The sequence below is a fragment of the Canis lupus genome, chromosome 1 (assembly GCF_048164855.1).
Source record: "Canis lupus baileyi chromosome 1, mCanLup2.hap1, whole genome shotgun sequence".
Classification (NCBI taxonomy): Eukaryota; Metazoa; Chordata; class Mammalia; order Carnivora; family Canidae; genus Canis; species Canis lupus.
In genome coordinates this window covers 17,759,780-17,777,217 of record NC_132838.1, presented here as the reverse complement: position 1 = coordinate 17,777,217, position 17,438 = coordinate 17,759,780, and the positions used below count along the sequence as shown (strand labels likewise).

At 44.5% G+C, this 17,438-nt stretch overlaps 1 protein-coding gene across 1 annotated transcript; it reads left to right on the top strand.

The window, feature by feature from the left end:
• The first annotated feature begins 1,298 nt into the window (after positions 1–1,298).
• SEC11C (SEC11 homolog C, signal peptidase complex subunit) lies at positions 1,299–16,791 on the top strand. Its single transcript, XM_072821943.1, has 6 exons — positions 1,299–1,497; positions 7,835–7,944; positions 11,486–11,635; positions 13,756–13,875; positions 15,921–15,978; positions 16,591–16,791. The coding sequence occupies exons 1-6, from the start codon at positions 1,411–1,413 to the stop codon at positions 16,642–16,644; spliced, it is 579 nt and encodes a 192-aa protein (XP_072678044.1). The 5' UTR covers positions 1,299–1,410; the 3' UTR covers positions 16,645–16,791.
• Positions 16,792–17,438: the final 647 nt, after the last annotated feature.

Genomic DNA, 17,438 nt, shown 5'->3' with positions numbered 1-17,438 from the left:
ATCCCAATGTTTACCTTCCATCAGCTTTATAGTGAATTTGTTTCTGGGATATTTTATTTATTGATTTTTATTTATTATTTATTTTTTATTAAGAATTTTATTTATTTATTGAGAGAGAGCAGGGGGAGGGGCAGAGGAAGAGGAAGAGTGAGAATCTCAAGCAGCTCCACACTGACTGAGTGCAGAGCCCTACTCCCAGGCTGGATCTCAGAACCCTGAGATTATGAGATTACGAGATTATGACCTGAGCCAAAAATCAAGAGTCAACGCTCAACTGTCTGAGCCACCCAGGTGCCCCTGGGATTGTTAAAATTGCAACCTCTCAAAAAAAAAAAAAAATTGCAACCTGCTCCCTTCCCCCAGAGCACCTCATTCCTCTTACCCCCTTTCCATAGCACCACTTTTTTCCATAGCACCACTACCCTCTAGGTGCTGTAACATTTACTCCTTTATTATATCTACTCCTGTTAGAATGTAAGGATCTTGTTTTGTTCACTGATGCTTCTCAAGTGCCTAGAAAAGGGCCAGGTGCTTAGTAGATGCTTCAAAGAGATTTGTGAATAAATGAATGGAATGAATGGTCTAGCTAATCTAGGATCAAGACTGCGGTAATCCAGGATTTGGCAATTGTGAAATCTGTGTTCTATTTCAGACTCTGACCCTTAACCTTGGCCAGGTGCTTTGGACTTTCTGGGCCTCTGTTTTCTCGGGTATAAAATGAGGTGGTGACTTATTCACTCAAGTAATGTTTACTGCGACACAACTCTGGTCAAGAGGATGCAAAGATGCTCTCTTGCATCCAAACCCTGTGACTCGTTGCAGGGCCTGGAGCTGCGGGGTTCAAATCTCCCTCCTCTCCCAAGCCCCGCCCACCCGCTCGCTCGGCTCCTCCCCGATTCGGCGCCGCCGGCGGCCCGGGCAGAGGCCCCGCCCCCTCTCGCCGCAGTCGTCCAATGGCCGCGATACACGGCGGGGTGAAAGCCGCGGAGCTTTAGGTGCCCTCTTGGCGCCTGACCAGAGTCCTGAGGAATGCGGTTCCTCTTGAACAGTCACTTCCCCGAGTTGCCCCTGCGATATGCGCGGTGACGCTCTCCCCCAGGTTCGCTCCGAAGGGTCGGCCGAGACTCCCGAGTCCCGTCGCTGCCCGTCCTAGGAGCCCTGGGTCTTCACTGGACGAGCCTCTCGCCCCGCGGCATTCTGGGAGTGGTAGTTTTCTTCCGCCCGGTTCCTTCCAGGTCGACCGGCGTGGCCGAGCCCGCGGAGGACTACCATTCCCAGACGCCCGCGCGAGGTGCCGGCCACGTGACCAGCAAGGACACGGGGCTGGGAGCCGGGGGCCGGGCCGGGGCTCCGCAGCCGCCTGTGACACCCGGGAGCCGGCGGGCCGCCTGGGCCCCTGGACAGCCCGCCATGGTGCGCGCGGGCGCCGTGGGGACGCACCTCCCGGCGTCCGGCTTGGACATCTTCGGGGACCTGAGGAAGATGAACAAGCGGCAGGTGAGGGAGGCCCGCGCGCCCCGGGGCGGGGGGTGGGGGGGCGCGACCCCGGCGTGCCCGCGGGGAGTCGGGGCTCCCGCAAGGACAGCGCCTGGACACCGGCGCCCGCAGGCTCCCCGCCGCGCTGTCCGAGGCCCGGGGCTCAAATGCACGCACGCCCACCTGTGGGCAGGTGTGTGCGCTGGCCGGAGCGCGGGAGGGGCGGGGACCGGGATCCAGGCCCCGACGTCAGGTGTGCTGGAGGGAGCGAGGCCGGGGGGAGCCCTCGGCCGTGAGTGGCCGCTGTCCGTGCACGCGAGGCTGCGGGGCGGCCCCGCAGGAGGCAGGCGAGCTCCCGAGGCCTGCCCCCCCCCCTCGCGGATGCGCGGCCGGAGCGCCGGCGAGCAGAACGGACTCCGTGCCCTGGACGGTGTAGACGGATTCGGTGTTCCAGAGGGGACCCCTTGGGTTCTGGCTTCGGGCTGCACCTTGACCCTAGGAAGCGGCGAGCGCGCAGGTGTGCGCACCTGGGGTTGATTTCTTGCGCTTCTGTGACCTCAGAGGAAGACTCCGCCCCGCGCTGCCCTCGGTGGGCTCCTTGGCCAGCCTCGCGGACTTTCTTCGGTGCAAGGGAGGAGCGAGTAGGGACTGGAAAGGAAGGCCTCTCAGCCAGGAAACATGCGGTTGCTTAAGCTTCTAGAAAGAGAATTTAGGGGGCCTGGAGGGCACAGTAGATCCTAATGGGTCCTAATACTTTTCTTTTATTGATGCAAAGAGTAAATCACGCTAAGAAGAATGGAAGCATCCTATTAGTGATTTTGATTGTCTTTGAAAATGCTGTAGGGGCTCCGGATGGCTCAGTGGGTTGAGTGTCGGCTCAGGGTGGAGCCCCCAGATGGAGCCCTGCACGGGGATCCCCGCTGGACGTGGAGCCTGCCTGAGATTCTTGCTCTCCCTCTTCCTCTGCTTCTCCCTCCAAAGGGAGGGAGAACAACAACAAAGAAAAGCGCTTAAAAAGGAAGTGGTATCCATTCTCGTGATTTTGACACATCCCGTCATGGTTGCCACGACACCGTGGGGTGGGATGATGCCCATGGCATAGTGCTACTTATTCCTGTAGGCATAGGGGTTTGGTTGGGTTCGGTTTTCCAAATGGGATTTCATCTTCGTGCTGTCGTGTGGGAGAGTCTGGTGACTTGGATTTCAAGCCCCCACGTCTAAGCTGTGGCTTAGGATCTGGTGGTTTCCAGGTACACGTAGTGGATGAGAAACTCTCAGGAGCTTCTGTGATTAAGAGGAGTTGTGGCAGTGATTATTACCAGCTCGAAGAACCGACAGCGAATTCCCTGAGCGCTGATACTGCTCCCAAGAAAATCCTCCAGAAAATAGAGCTTTTATTTAAAACCCTAGGCTTAATTGGCCGGGTTTTTAAAATGTCTCTAAAATGGGTACTGATTATTGGTGGTTGTAATTGCAGACTATCAGGGAAGGCCTTCTGGTGAATATATCAATTCCTAAACTAGTTTGGAAGATCTGTGTATTCCCACTCTCAGTGATAAGGCCTTCAGTAGCCGTTGCATTGTCTATGTTTTGCTAGTTTTCTAATTAAAATGCAGAAGCTCGAATCTGCTGCCTCCTGGTCCTTTTTTTTTTCTTTCTTCTAAGCGTTGTCCTCTTGTTTCTTTTTATTTTTTCCCTCCAAAATAGCAGCCTCTGACACCTTGTCAGGCATGCATGCTCCACCAATCTTGGAAGTGGGACCTCCTTTCTCTGCTGTCCCAGCTTGCTATGAAGTAAGGCACGAGAGCACACGCAAAACAAGGACTCTTTGTTTCTGCAGCGAGGAAGAGAGGAAGGAAGAAATGCAGCTACTGGCGTTTCTGCTGCTTTGTCAGCCAGAATATTTGGTCTGAAATGTTTGCTTGAAACTCTCAGACATTGGCTGTTTCAGCTTTGGTTGACAAAGCCCCGAGTGTGGGTTTCCTTCTGAACTTCGCTGGGGCTATGAATGGCGGAGTGTAGAAAGTTGGTAGGTGAAGATGAACAAACAAAAGGCGCCAGTGAAATGTGGCGGTGTTTTTTTTTTTTTTACATTCCAGTCAGTTTGTCAATAATAGTTCAACCAAAATTGTGTTTCTAGATTCTAGGTGTTTAATACTAGACTTGGATTAGTAGGTTCTGTAAAGGTAGGGCGTTGCAGTTGATCTGCGGTTTTGCAGTTAGCTCAACTGTTAGGTTTTTGTATAATAGGTCATTTCTTTAGCAAATAGATGTCTTGCTCAGAGGAACTTTTTTTTTTTTTTTTTTTTTTTTTTTTTTTTAGGAATTGATCTTACTTCCCCTTGATGAATTTTTTCAAGCATAGAAAGTCATGCTGGAAAAAATATTGTCCGTACTAGGTCTTTGTTGCATAAATGGCAAGGTTTTATACTCTGCTTTTATCAGGGTGGAGTCCGATGGTTTGAAAACCTGTCTAAAAATGACACTTTCTGTTTAAAAAGGTGGTTTGGGGCTTTCCCAGTCAGATCTGTAATTCATGATGAAACAACATTTGCTTATCAGGGCCTTCAAGTCGGGCAGAGCAGCTGGAGAAGTTTTCGGAAGTGAGCTACGGTGAACAACTTCTGCTTTATGCTGATGCGCCTTGCAAGGCGGATTTTAATTTGGAAGCAAAAGTTTAACGTGTTACAGTCCAGCACTTTTAACAGTGATCTGCCTGGCATTCCAGTTTCCTTCTTTGCTCTTCCGGGGATTTAGGGATTTAGTGATAGTTTCATAATTTGCTATTGACACAGCAAAGAGTTTTTTTTAAAAAATGGTGTATAACTTAATTTTGAATTATGTTTAACTTTTTCTTCTCAATTATTACATCAGAATATCTTCACGGTTGTGTTAATTCATTTTTACATCTGTATTTTCAGTTGTTTCCTCCAAAACTACCTGGAATTAGAATTACATAATTTCACAGACATGTAGTAGGAGCAATCTGAGCTCTGCTTTTCCTACCTTACTGCCACGTCAGACCATGTGTTCCAGTTTTGTCACCCTCTTCATTTTTTTTTTTTTCATTTTGTCACCCTCTTCAAAGTAATTATCTTAATGGCCATATAATATTCTGTCAAATTCCTTTAAACATTTACTTTCCCCAGACTTTGGAATTATTCCATGCTCATGACAGAAATTTTAAAGAGTGGGGAATAGTTTATAGAAGATTCAGTCATTCGTATTTCCACCCTCCCGAGATGGCCTCTGTTCGCCTTTGAGGGCAATTCCTTGTGTTTGTTTTACAGACTGTTTTGCAGTTTGCAGAGATTCTGCTGCAGCCTACACTTTTGTTTTAAATAGTGCAGTGAATTGCCATTATTTTACTCAGTCATTTCTCTGTTGTTGCTCCCTTATTTCCTTTTCTCCATTACTAGAAATAGGACCGTGAGGCATATCTTTGGGCCCTAAATCCCTATCTGCCTTTATTGTAGACTGAATTGCTAAAGTAGGATTACTGGGCAGAAAGTAACCTCGTGATACTAGTGCCAGATTGCTCTCAGAATGACTGTGTCCACTTGCCTTCTCACCACAATGTACCCTGGACCAGCGCTGAGTATTAGCATTAAAAAAAAAAAAAAATACCCCAAACTTGAAATTTGCTAGGCATAAAAAAGGAGAGGGGAGAGAGGGAGGCAGGATTTGTTTTGAACACTCTGTTTATTCACTGCTTGTATTTCTTCTTTGGAAAATTAATAGTTTTAAGCTTTTACCTCTTTTGTTGTCGTTGTTGTTGGGATTTTAGTGTTTTTCTTACTATTAGTTTATTTGTGCTCACCATGTATTAAAGATGTTTATTTTCTCACGATTTATTCAACAAATTGAGAACTTACTTTTTGTCAGACTTGTGTTGGACATTGGAGGTACAGCTGTGAACAAGGCCAACATGGCCTTTGCCTTTGTGGAACTTACAGTCTAAGGTAAAAGATACATTTAAAATGATGTGTATAATTATGATAGTGATGGGTGGCATAAAGAAGTACAGGGTGTTGTGAGAATGTGTAACAAGAGGCCGTGGGCTGGTCTACAGCAGAAAGTAGCAAACTCCAGCCCTCCATCTGTGTTTGTTTAGAGACAGAGGGGGCTGGTGGAGTGGGGTTAGGTGGAGGAGCAGAAGGGAGGGAGAGTCTTAAGCAAGTTCCATGCCCAGCTTTGAACCCAATGTGGGACTCATTCTCATCAGAGATCGTGACCTGAGCCGAAATCAAGAGTCAGGTGCTTAACTGACCAAGCCACTCTGGTGCCCCCCACCATCTATTTTCATAAAGTTTTAGTGAAACAGCCATATTCATTCTTTTCTATATCGTCTTTAGTTGCTTTCTCGCTACACTGGCAATGTTGAGTGATTTCAACAGAGACTATATATGGCTTGTAAAATACGTATTATCTGGCCCTTTACAGAAGAAGTTTGCTGACACCTAGTCTAGTGGGTCAGGGAGGGCTTCCCTGGGGAACTCATGTTAAAAGCAGGATTTAAGATGAGTGTTAGTATGCTAAGGAGTCTAGGGAGAGAGGCTCGGCAGAGGAAGGAGCCAAGCGCAGCTCCTGGAGGGGATAGGAGCATGTGCTCTCTGAAGCATTGACAGATACGAGTGGACCTGGAGTGCAGTGAGCTTCACCTGCTGAAGCTAGGGAGTAGGGGGTGGACCAGACAGAGCCTTAGAGACCATATTCACCCTCGGAGTAGTGGGATGCAACTGAAGGGATGCAGTCGAAGGGCAGTGGAAGCAGGGCATAGAGATGATCAGGTGGCTAGAGGTGCATTTGCAAACGAGTGTAAGAGTGTAACGTGGAGAGTGCGTTGGAAGAGATGTATACGGACATCAGGAGACTGGTTAGCAGGCTCTTGCAGTTGCCCAGTGGGTTCTGTTGGTGACTTGGGTGAGAATAGTGCCAGTGGGGAGAGAATAGGACAGATTGCAGAAATGTTTAGAAGGTACAATGTATAGAATGAATGGGGGGAGTGGGTAGGACAAGAGCCCTGGCGTTAGGTGAGCGCATATGGCGAAGAACAGGTGTGCCTGGGCAGGTAGAGGGGAATCATTGAATTAGAGACGTGGGGGTTGGGCAGTTTCAATTCCAGGTATGTTTGAGAGTGGTTGGTTCGGGTGGAGGGAGAAGGACTTTGGAGAGGAGGATGTCTAGGAATTAAGACACTAGAGCGCTGGACAGGATGTCCACGTGGCTCTTCGGATCACCTAGGACAGAGGTTGTGAGGAGGAAGGTTGAGGCAGGTACTAGAGTGAAGAGCTCTCCTGGAAGACACTAAGTGCAGAGGCCAAGGAACTTACATTCCAAGTAGTAGTAGGCACAGTGATTTTCATCCCTAAAGCCCCTTGGAAAACGGTAGACGTCTGGCCCGACAATCCAGCGAAGCCCGACAGGGTGGGCAGGTGTTGCTGTCTTCCATGTAGTCACCAGGGGTTGGGTGTGTCAGCAGTGTCAGCAGGACAAGCTCTGCGAATCTTAACTCTGGTGTGAGGTGGGGTGAGGTCAGCTTAGAACTAGATACTATCTTGTGTGGCTTTCTGCCTATGTTCGTTCGTTCGTTTTTTTTTTTTTTTTTTAAGATTTTACTTATTTATTCATGAGCGACACAGAGAGAGAGGGAGAGAGAGGCAAAGGGAGAAGCAGGCTCCATGCAGGGAGCCTGACATGGGACTCAATCCCGGGTCTCCAGGATCAGGCCCTGAGCTGAAGGTGGCGGTAAACTGCTAAGCCACCCGGGCTGCCCTCTGCCTATGTTCTTAATCAGACATTGTTTACTTTTTAAAGACATTTATTGAAAATTTAAACATCCAGATGTTTACAGTTTTTGTTCACTCTGAAATGTAATTTCAGATGTACAACAACCTCATTGCTAAGAACTATAGGGCTTGGAAGCCTCATTTGGGGCCTCTTTGGCCAGGGGGCTAAGGAGCTAAACCATACTGCCCACCCCAGGCTCTCAGGTCAGATGTGTGCTCCCTACACTGGAGCGGGAGGTCCTCAGGGTAGAACTTGAATAACAGGGCTCTTCAGGGTTGAGGGTTCTGGGAAATCCCAGAGAGGTTAAGTACAGTCTCATCGGGTAGGTCCCATGGATTGCTCTGGGGTTTTTCTATCAGTGCTCACTGAAAGAGAGACAGTATATGGAAGGCGCATTCCATTGGCAAAAGTTGAAATACTACCTGAGTTTGTAGTCTGTGTGAATTAGTTTAATGTCCAAAAATCACAACTTACTTTTTTCTTTTTTTAAACAAGCTTATCTCCGGCTTAGGGTTAGTGAATATTCTTCTACTGGTTTTCACTTTGGGTTTGGCCTTTTTCATTCCAGCTTTATTACCAGGTTTTAAACTTTGCCATGATCGTGTCTTCTGCGCTTATGATCTGGAAAGGCTTGATCGTCCTCACCGGCAGCGAGAGCCCGATCGTGGTGGTGCTCAGGTAGGTCTGCAGGCTGTCACGCTGCTGCTCCAACACAGAGGAGCAGTGTTGGCCTCAGTGAAAGCCTGCGTAACAACCAAGACTCAGTATTTTCATTGGATAGAGCGTTAGAATTGTCTTTGTTGATACCATTTTCTTTTCTTTCTGGCCTTTGTTGAAAAAGCTTATCTTTTTCAACACACATTTTAGAGCTTTTATCACGTTGATGCTAATGTTCCAGGGCAATATATTTGCTTTTGTATTTTAATGCTTTAATCCACCTAGAATAACAGTCCTATGTGATTACTTGTGTACAAGTTGATTTTTAAACATAAGTAATTTAAAACTGTTACTTGAGGGCAGCCTGGGCGGCTCAGCAGTTTAGCTCCGCCTTCAGCCCAGGGCGTGATCCTGGAGTCCCGGGATCGAGTCCCACGTCGGGCTCCCTGCATGGAGCCTGCTTCTCCCTCTGCCTGTGTCTGCCTCTCTCTCTCTCTATGTTCTCATGAATAAATAAATTAAAAAAATATTTTATTTATCCATTCATGAGAGAGAGAGAGAGACACAGAGAGATTGAGGCAGAGACACAGGCAGAGGGAGAAGCAGGCTCCATGCAGGGAGCCCGACGTGGGACTCGATCCCGGGACTCCAGGATCAGGCCCTGGGCTGAAGGCAATGCTAAACTGCTGAGCCACCCGAGCTGCCCCTGAGCCACACACAGGCTGCCCAATAAAATCTTTAAAAAACAAAACAAAACAAAAAACCTGTTACTTGGTTTTCTTTGTACCAGACACAGGGGAGTGTATCTCCCTCGTGCTTAGCAGAGTGTGCTGTAGTTTTTCAAGCTGCTTCTGCAACACTGCTGTTGGTGGCTATTCTCTTCTTGAGGCTATTATTCTTATAAAGCACAGGCTGTTAATTCTTGAAAAGTTAATACTTTAATTGACTTCACATAGCCATCAAGTCATACAAGGCAGGAAATGTAATCAATTTGAAAATCAAGCACCATGTCTGGGAGCCCTTTGGTGCCACACGCTGATCTCTGTCCAGTATGTCCTAGACCAGCCTTACGGTGGGTGGGAATGGACCCCATGTGTTTTATGGGGGGGGAGCGGTAGGCTATAGCAGTGACTGTGGCCAAGGCCAGCACGCAGGGTCGGTGGCTCACAAACCAGCACCCTTTCCCTCCACTGGGCCCTGCTATCACATCATGGGCTTCAGCCTTGGCCTGACTTCACCAGGTTGCCCTTGTGTGGCTGGCCAAGGGGCCTATTCTAGAGGGACACTGCTTTCCTAAATTTAGGAGCCTTAGGATAGCATATGGGTTTCTGATTCACTGCTGTTCACACTATGCTTTAGGAATGCCCTGGGGTCCAGTGGCTAGGTTAGGAGGGAGAAGGGGATCAAGTGTGTGGATTCTAGACACCTCAGCCTTGTTTCAGTTATGACAGCTCCATTTTTATGTATTGTATATGGATATGCATTCTGATAGATTTCATTCGAAGGAAGGATTTTAAGGCTTTTTTTTTTTTTTTTCATTAGAAATTTAAAAATTTCTGGGGCACTTGAGTGGCTCAGTTGGTTAAGCATCTGCCTTCAGCTCAGGTCATGATCTCAGGGTCTTGGGATGGAGCCCTGCACTGGGCTCCCTGCTCAGAGGGGAGTTTGCTTCTTCCTCCCCCTCTGTCCCTCACACTGCTTGTGCTCTCTCTTTCTCTCAAATAAATAAATAAATAAAATCTTAAAAAAAAAAAAAGATTAAGACCCATAATTTAGGTGGGCCCTCTCACTAACAGATAAAGAACCTGAGGCCCACGAAGGCCAAGCCACTTACATGTCTTACAGTTACTTTTGGCAGAGCCAAAACTAGACCCCAGACATTCTGATTTTCCTTAAATCACACCAACACACTTGTACACAGAAATCGTTGTAACATTCCAGTCTGTAGGACTTTTTTTTTTTTTTTTTTTTAAGATCCTTTATAGTTCTAAAGCAGTTTGGCTTGTCAGCATAAACTGTTGACATCATGAGAGATGCGTGGCCTTGGGGAATACTGACCTTTGGGGAACCCCTGGCCCATGAGGAAAGCAAGTGTGAGTTGATAGTAGTGAAAAATTTAAAGAAGTGCTCTCCCCATGGAACACAATAGTGACCCTTTTTTAAAAAAAAATTATTCATGAGAGACACAAAGAGACAGAGACATAGGCAGAGGGAGAAGCAGGCTCCCTTTGGGGAGTCCGATGCAGGACTCGATCCCAGGACCCCAGGATCACGACCTGAGCCAAAGGCAGAAGCTCAACCACTGAACCTCCCAGGCGCCCCACAATAGTGACTCGATGATAAACTACTCTTCTGCCTCTGAGACTTGCCCAGGAGGTTTTTCTGGCTGTAGTTCTTAATTGTTTGCTCTTCCTTTTCCCTTGTAGTCATTTATATTTCTAGCCTTCTCTATGTTTCTTATTCAGATTTCCTAATTTTGAATGCTAGATCTATTATAATACCCAGTGTCACTGGTTTCACTTTTAATAAACACATCAGCAGGTACTTAGCAACCGGCCAGTGATTCTCCTTGCTGGTCTGCATGAGCCGATGAGTTTAAGGTGTTCCCAGCCAAGAGGGACACGAAGGCCAAATTCTTGAGCTGCTCCCGTGAGAAACCCACATTTTCCTTTGAAGCACTGCATTTCACCAGTCTGGTTCTTCCTCCCCACATCTTGCCCTCAACAAACTCGCCCGTTTTTTGATCATATGGCCCCTATGTTGCAGTCTTCTTCGGTCTTATTCATTTTGTCATGCATTAAGACAAAGCATGAGCATATGGAAAATGCATTCTGATTTGATAATTTCAACTTCTACTAGATTACAATTTACTTTGAATCCACTGAAGGTTTTTGGCTTGGATTTAAACCAGTACCACGTAGGATTATTTATTGACCTCCAAATCAGAAGCAGTCAACAATGGTTAAAATTGGGCTTTCTGTAAAATATGGTTTAAAGGATGATGCTGCAGTAGTCCAAAGACTTGGGTTCAAATTTTGTCCCAATCTTCAGCTTGGTTTTCAGATAGATCACTCTCTTAAAGCATTCATTTGTTTGCTTCTCTTCTTTAAGCGGGAATGCCCACATCCTAGGTGCTGAGGACGAGCCATGAAACGCAAGAATTGCCCTAGAGTATCAACCAGCCTTCAGAGTCTGCACTTCTGAATGAAGACAGTAATGTATTTGTAGATGTAGGATCTTTTTTTGAGGCTAAAAATTGGCAGCTTTTCCTTTAAAGAGTTCACATTATACTTCGTTCTCTTTCTACCTAATAGAAGGTACAGAGGGGCCTGCTACTATCCTTTTCATACTTATTCTAAAAAGAAATCATTTCCTTTCTCACTTAATGTCATCATCATGAGCAGTCAGAAGGGAACCACTGTGGCTTGTCTGATAGCTCCCTGATCTACCTGACGATTGATGGCAGTTGAGATTTTCACTGATATGTTTATTATTCTTCATGAGTTGTAAAGTTCCCCTGTGAACCCAGGCTAATTGGATGTGATTTTGTGTTTCTTCCCAGTGGCAGTATGGAGCCCGCCTTTCACAGGGGCGACCTTTTGTTCCTGACAAACTTCCGGGAAGACCCTATTAGAGCTGGCGAAATCGTGGTCTTTAAAGTCGAAGGACGAGACATTCCAATAGTTCACAGAGTGATCAAAGTTCATGAAAAGTAAGGTGGCTTTACTTCTTTTTGTAAATTTTGGTAGCCAGTTTTATTCATTCATTCATTCATTCATTCATTCCATTAGCACTGATTGTTATCTAACTTTTTTTTTTCCATTTTTCTTCCTCAAGTTTTTATTTAAATTCTGTCTAGTTACCATACAGCATAATATTAGTTTCAGGTGTGGAATGTAGTGATTCAATTTGAGTAGCCAGTTTTCATGGTCGATTAGAAAGTAGCAGACACTCCAGATTATGCTCCTCGTCTTGCCATTTACTAACTAGGTGACTTTGGACCTGCTACTTTACCCGGTCTGCAAGACAGGGATGGTAACATTATCATTTCCCACTGTGACTCATGGGGCGATTATGAGAACTGAGCAGACAGGTGTTTTGTTGAGGCACTTGGTAACTTGAGTTGCTGTACACCATAAGGTGGAATGTATGAGAGCGTGATGGTTATTTGAAGGCATCTCAGAGAAAATCCAGTCCCATTGCAGCTGAGGGTCATGATGATATGAGGACTGTTTTCTGAAATGTAGGAAGCAGCTCCTGTTTCTCTGTGTCACTTTGTACCCAGTGGCACTGACAGCAGTAGCCTTATCCCTGAGGATAAGGCCCATCCCATGGTTTAGCCATGTCCTGCTTTTGTTCACCACCCTCCCAACCCCCACCACAAATGGTCTTCCTTTCCTTTAAATGCCAGTGGTGGCTTCTGAAGACACTTTTTGGGAACTAGAACCAATTACTTCTGTCTCAAATGTATTAAGTTCCCAGGAGAGAGTACAGTCACACGGTTAATGAAAATGGTACATGCTCTACACTTGGTTATTCATTTACCTCTCGCAGCTTTTAACATGCTTGACTTATGGAATTAAACTGAGATGTGTGTATATTTGTATTTTTAAAATAGGGCAGCCCCGGTGGCTCAGCGGTTTAGTGCCGCCTTCAGCCCAGGGCACAATCCTGGAGACCCAGGATCGAGTCCTATGTCGGGCTCCCTGCATGGAGCCTGCTTCTCCCTCTGCCTGTGTCTCTGCCTCTCTCTCTCACTGTATCCCTCATGAATAAATAAAATCTTTAAAAAATAAAAATAAAAGAACACTTCTCATTTCACTTTGTTTTGGCGTAAACATTGGAATGACCCTGTTTCAGTTTGTGTCCAGCTTGTGGTACTGCACCATGGGATGTGATGTCCACTTGTTGACTTACTGATAAAGAAATAGGCATGGTCATAATGTGACAGCTGACTTAAAAATTCTACAGATGAGAAATTATTCAAAGTTAAAGAAATAGTGATTTTCTGTAATTTGCATGAGTTGTGGGAGTGACTGGTTGGGGTTTTAGCTTCTTGATTTCCTTTATAACCGCAGCTGCAAATCAGCCTGCTCCTATTGGCGTACTTTCAAATCTTTGTGGGCTTTTAATATTTTATCTAATTACAGTAGTGCATTTTTTTCATTTGTCTTATTGAAAGAAGACCCTCTTTATAGCTCCATAATGCTATAATGTTGTGTTTCTAGTGTCAAGGCTATGCAAGCACCGGCTTAGAATGTTTAAAATTAATCCCATGTGTCTCTTTAACACACTGGTTTTATGCCATTTGTGATTCCTGTTTCTTTGCAAACCAGATTTTATACCACTTTGCTCAGGGCTGAAGGAAATAATGCATTAACATTCTACATTTGGCAAGGAAAAGTAAGTTTGAGGGGGGGAAAGGGCCCATCTGCATTTGAATTAGCTTGTGCTCAAATCTGTGTGATCTGGGACCAAGTTCATGTCTAGAGTGAAGGAGAATATAATCCGTGTTCACAAGTTGGTCTTAGAGGACTAAGAGAGTGAAAACAGTTGCTGGAAGCTAATCATTCCCTTGCTGGTGCCCTCGCGCTTTGCCATGCTTTTTGGTTGTCAGGGTAACTTGAGCATTTTAGATTTTGAGTCTGCAAAATCACCAGTGGGTTAGACTAGTGTGTTAGTTTGGATGGTTATCTACCAAGAAAGATCAAGTCCTTGTCGAATGCTCGTCTAAATGCACGTATCTGACTGTGACATGGTGGGTAAACTAATTGTTTTCTAATGATGCTGTGCAGAAAATCATTTTTGAAAGGACATTATTTTGCTTTCTAGAGATAATGGAGACATCAAATTTCTGACTAAAGGAGACAATAATGAAGTTGACGACAGAGGCTTGTACAAAGAAGGCCAGAACTGGCTTGAGAAGAAGGATGTGGTGGGAAGAGCCAGAGGGTGAGCATTAACTCTGAAGTTATATAAAAGAGTCAGAAACCAGAAAAATAGAAACAAAGAAACTAGGGGCACCTGGGTGGCTCAGTTGGTTAGGAGTCCGGCTCTTTGTTTCAGCTCTGGTCATGACCTCAGGGTCACGAGATTTAGCCCTGTGTGGGTCCCTGTGTGGGGTCCTGTGCTGAGTGTGGAGCCTGCTCGGGGTTCTCTCTCTGCCCTTTCCTCCCTCTCTGTCTCTCTCAATCTCTCTCTTCCTCCCTCAAAAAAGAAAGAAAGAAATAAACTCAATGTATAAGATAATAGAGTCATTGATTACAAATTTCATGTGTCAGGAGAGTTGTACATAGTCCCATTTGTACTGTGTACTACATTTACTGTGTAAATACCACTTTCCTGAGACCTAAAATCTAAAACTGAATGCAAGTATATTATCGATATCATTGGCTTAATTCTATATTTGAAAGAAATCATTACCTAGAGATTAGTCATTGTGGTTTTAAATAGCAATTGCAAGAAATCCTCCTAGAGATAACCACTGTTTAAAACTTAAGTGAATATTCAAGACATTCCCTGTGCCTGTACAGATGTGTGTGCATATATAACTTTACATAGTAGAGTTTTATTTTATTTTTTCACCCAGTAAGAAGTTGGAAATCAATTCCTGTGTCAAATGTACATCCATATATTTTTAAACAGTTATGTACTGTTGCACTGAGAACCTTAAAATTATAACCTAGCCAATCCTCTTTTGGTGTTATTTCCTGTTTTTTTTTACCACCAGAAACAGTTATGTGATAATTTTTTTTTTTTTTTAAGATTTTAGAGGTGGAGACACAGGTAGAGGGAGGAACAGGCTCCCTGCAGGGAGCCCGATGTGGGGCTCGATCCCAGGACCCAGGGATCATCACCTGAGTCAAAGGTGTATGCTCAACCATTGAGCCACCCAGCTGTCCCTGTGATAAATCTTTTAATATTCATCTTTGCATAATTGTTCCAGCAATGAGTTCTGCTTCTGATTGACACAGCAGAACGTATATCCTCTTATTAAAAAAACAAAAAGGGCAATTCTTCCCCTTTCTTGGTGACCCTTTCTTATGTTTAACCCTTGTTAGAAGTGTCTTTTTTTTTATCTTCTCTAAATCCCACGAGCTGTTTAAGGCTGGGGAACCTGGTTACCACTTTCTAAGACTTAACTTCATCAATCAGATTGTGGTTTTGAGCCCTCTCTTTGCTCCTTTTCTCCATCTGCTCACCTTCAAACTCTATGTTATCGCATCTCCACTTGGTTATCTGTGGGGAGATGAGAGAGACTTCCAGCTGGTCTATTTTTAGACGTCTTGGGGACAGACTTTGTATAAAGGAGAGGTTGGAGCTGCTGATTTACATAGGACTGGAGGGTATGGGGTGCCCTACCCGGTTTCCCGTTAGTGAGGTGACACTTGGGTCCACTGATTGCACCTTGACATGAATTTTGTCAGCAGAATCATTGGCTCGCTTAGCCCCCAATGTCTACGATCATAATCAGGTGCAGGTATAAATGTGGGATTCACATCTGTGTTCACTGCCCCAAAAGTGTGTTTGTTACATCTGAAAAGCCCTGTGAAATGTAAATGATGATGGTTCTTCCAGTTACAAACTAATTCTCCATGTACTTTGAAAGCTCTAACAGCCGTCTTTATAGAGGCTGTCTGGATGGGACTTCTCCACTAAAAGAATTAAAAACTAGCTTGATGACAGTTGTCAATTCCATTTGTACAAGTGGCTCAACTAATTATTTTAATTCTGTTATGGTGAATACAGCGAGGGAAGATGAGCAGCATCACTAGTTGAAATCATGTGCCTGCTTAAAAATCGTCCTGCTGTTAGTTGTGATGCTTTTGATTAATAAAGCCTTTTGAGACAGGGGTGAATGTCAGCTGTATAGCCCCAATCATTGCTACTCCCAAGGAAGATTTGTGTCACCAGGTTGATAGAGAGTATTTTTAAATGTTACTATCATCATACTATAAACAATTTTTATATTTCTGGCTTTTCATCCCAAAATTTAGGTTTTTACCATATGTTGGTATGGTTACCATAATAATGAACGACTATCCAAAATTCAAGGTAGGAATATATGTGTATGTCTGAATTAAAAATACATGTGTGTGTGTGTGTGTATATCTTGGAGCTTTGGCACATGCAATTGTAAAGATGCAGTCTGTTTAAAATGTTTTGCGGGTTTTTTTTTCTGGAGAGTATTTGTATTTAACCACAAATTAACATAACTAAATTATTGACAACTAAGTTAGTTATATAAAAGAGCTACTTCCATCTTTTGTGTTCATAATGTATTCTAAAATGGCACCTCTTTATTACTTTTTATCATGGAAACCTTTACACATCCAAAAAAAAAGTAGTACAATAAACCCAGTAATGAGGATCTCTGAACCTTAATAAAAATGGTATTTATATTTTTGAAAAACCACTTGAAAAACAGTAGAAAACCTACGCAAGAAGGAGCAATGAATTAGCTGTGTTTGTTGGGTGCTTGATCCTTAGTCAATATATCTGGGGGGCATCGAATAGCTAGTTTGGAGAACCAGGCAGGCAGGGGGGAAGAGGGCATCTTTTGATTCTGTCCTTAGTCTAGTACTGAGCAGACTTCATCTGAATACATTTATAGACCAAACTTATTTGTAGAGCTCACAGTAATTTCCCACTGTGTTTTCTTTACAGTATGCTCTTTTGGCTGTAATGGGTGCATATGTGTTACTAAAACGTGAATCCTAAAAAGAGAAGAAGTTCCTGAGACCAGATTGAAATGAATTCTGTTGAAAAAGAAGAAACCTAATATATTTGAAATGTTCCACTTTCTGTATAAAAGGAGACAATGTGGAGACATTTTTGTCTTGTCCAAATAAATGATTCATCAGTAAAGATTGTTTTCTTTTGTGGGCTCGATTCGAACCTGCGCAATCTGTGTGCCGCTCATGGTTGTCATTCCAAACCAAGCACAGGGGTCTGGGCCACTTCCAGAATCAGGCAGGTCACTTCTGGACCTGCCAGTGGGGACGATGCATGGTCCCCCACGATGTAGTTGTAATGTCTGAATTTCAAAAATAAAATTCTTTGCATAGCATAGTAGCATTTCTGGGAGGAAATGAACAAGCCCTTAAAAGGAAATGATTTCTTATTTATTACAGTATAATCTGATAAGTTAATAAAGCCTAAAACCCTTTTAAAAGGAAAGATGTAGGGACACCTGGGTAGCTCAGCATTTTGAGTGTCTGCCTTTGGGGCTCAGGGCATGATCCTGGGGTCCTAGGATCGAATGCTGCATCAGGCTCCCTACGGAGAGCCTCCTTCTCCCTCTGCCTGTGTCTCTGCCTCTCTCTCTGTGTCTCTTATGAAGAAATAAATAAAATCTTTAAAAATAAAAAAATAAAAGGGAAGATGTAATCTGCTTTGTGTTAGGGGTGGGATCTTGAGATGGTTGGATAAATTATTTGAAAAGTGCTTCATAAATTAGGAAAATAGTGTGCATCATCCTTTGAAAACTTACAAAAAGTATGGAAGAGTGAAAG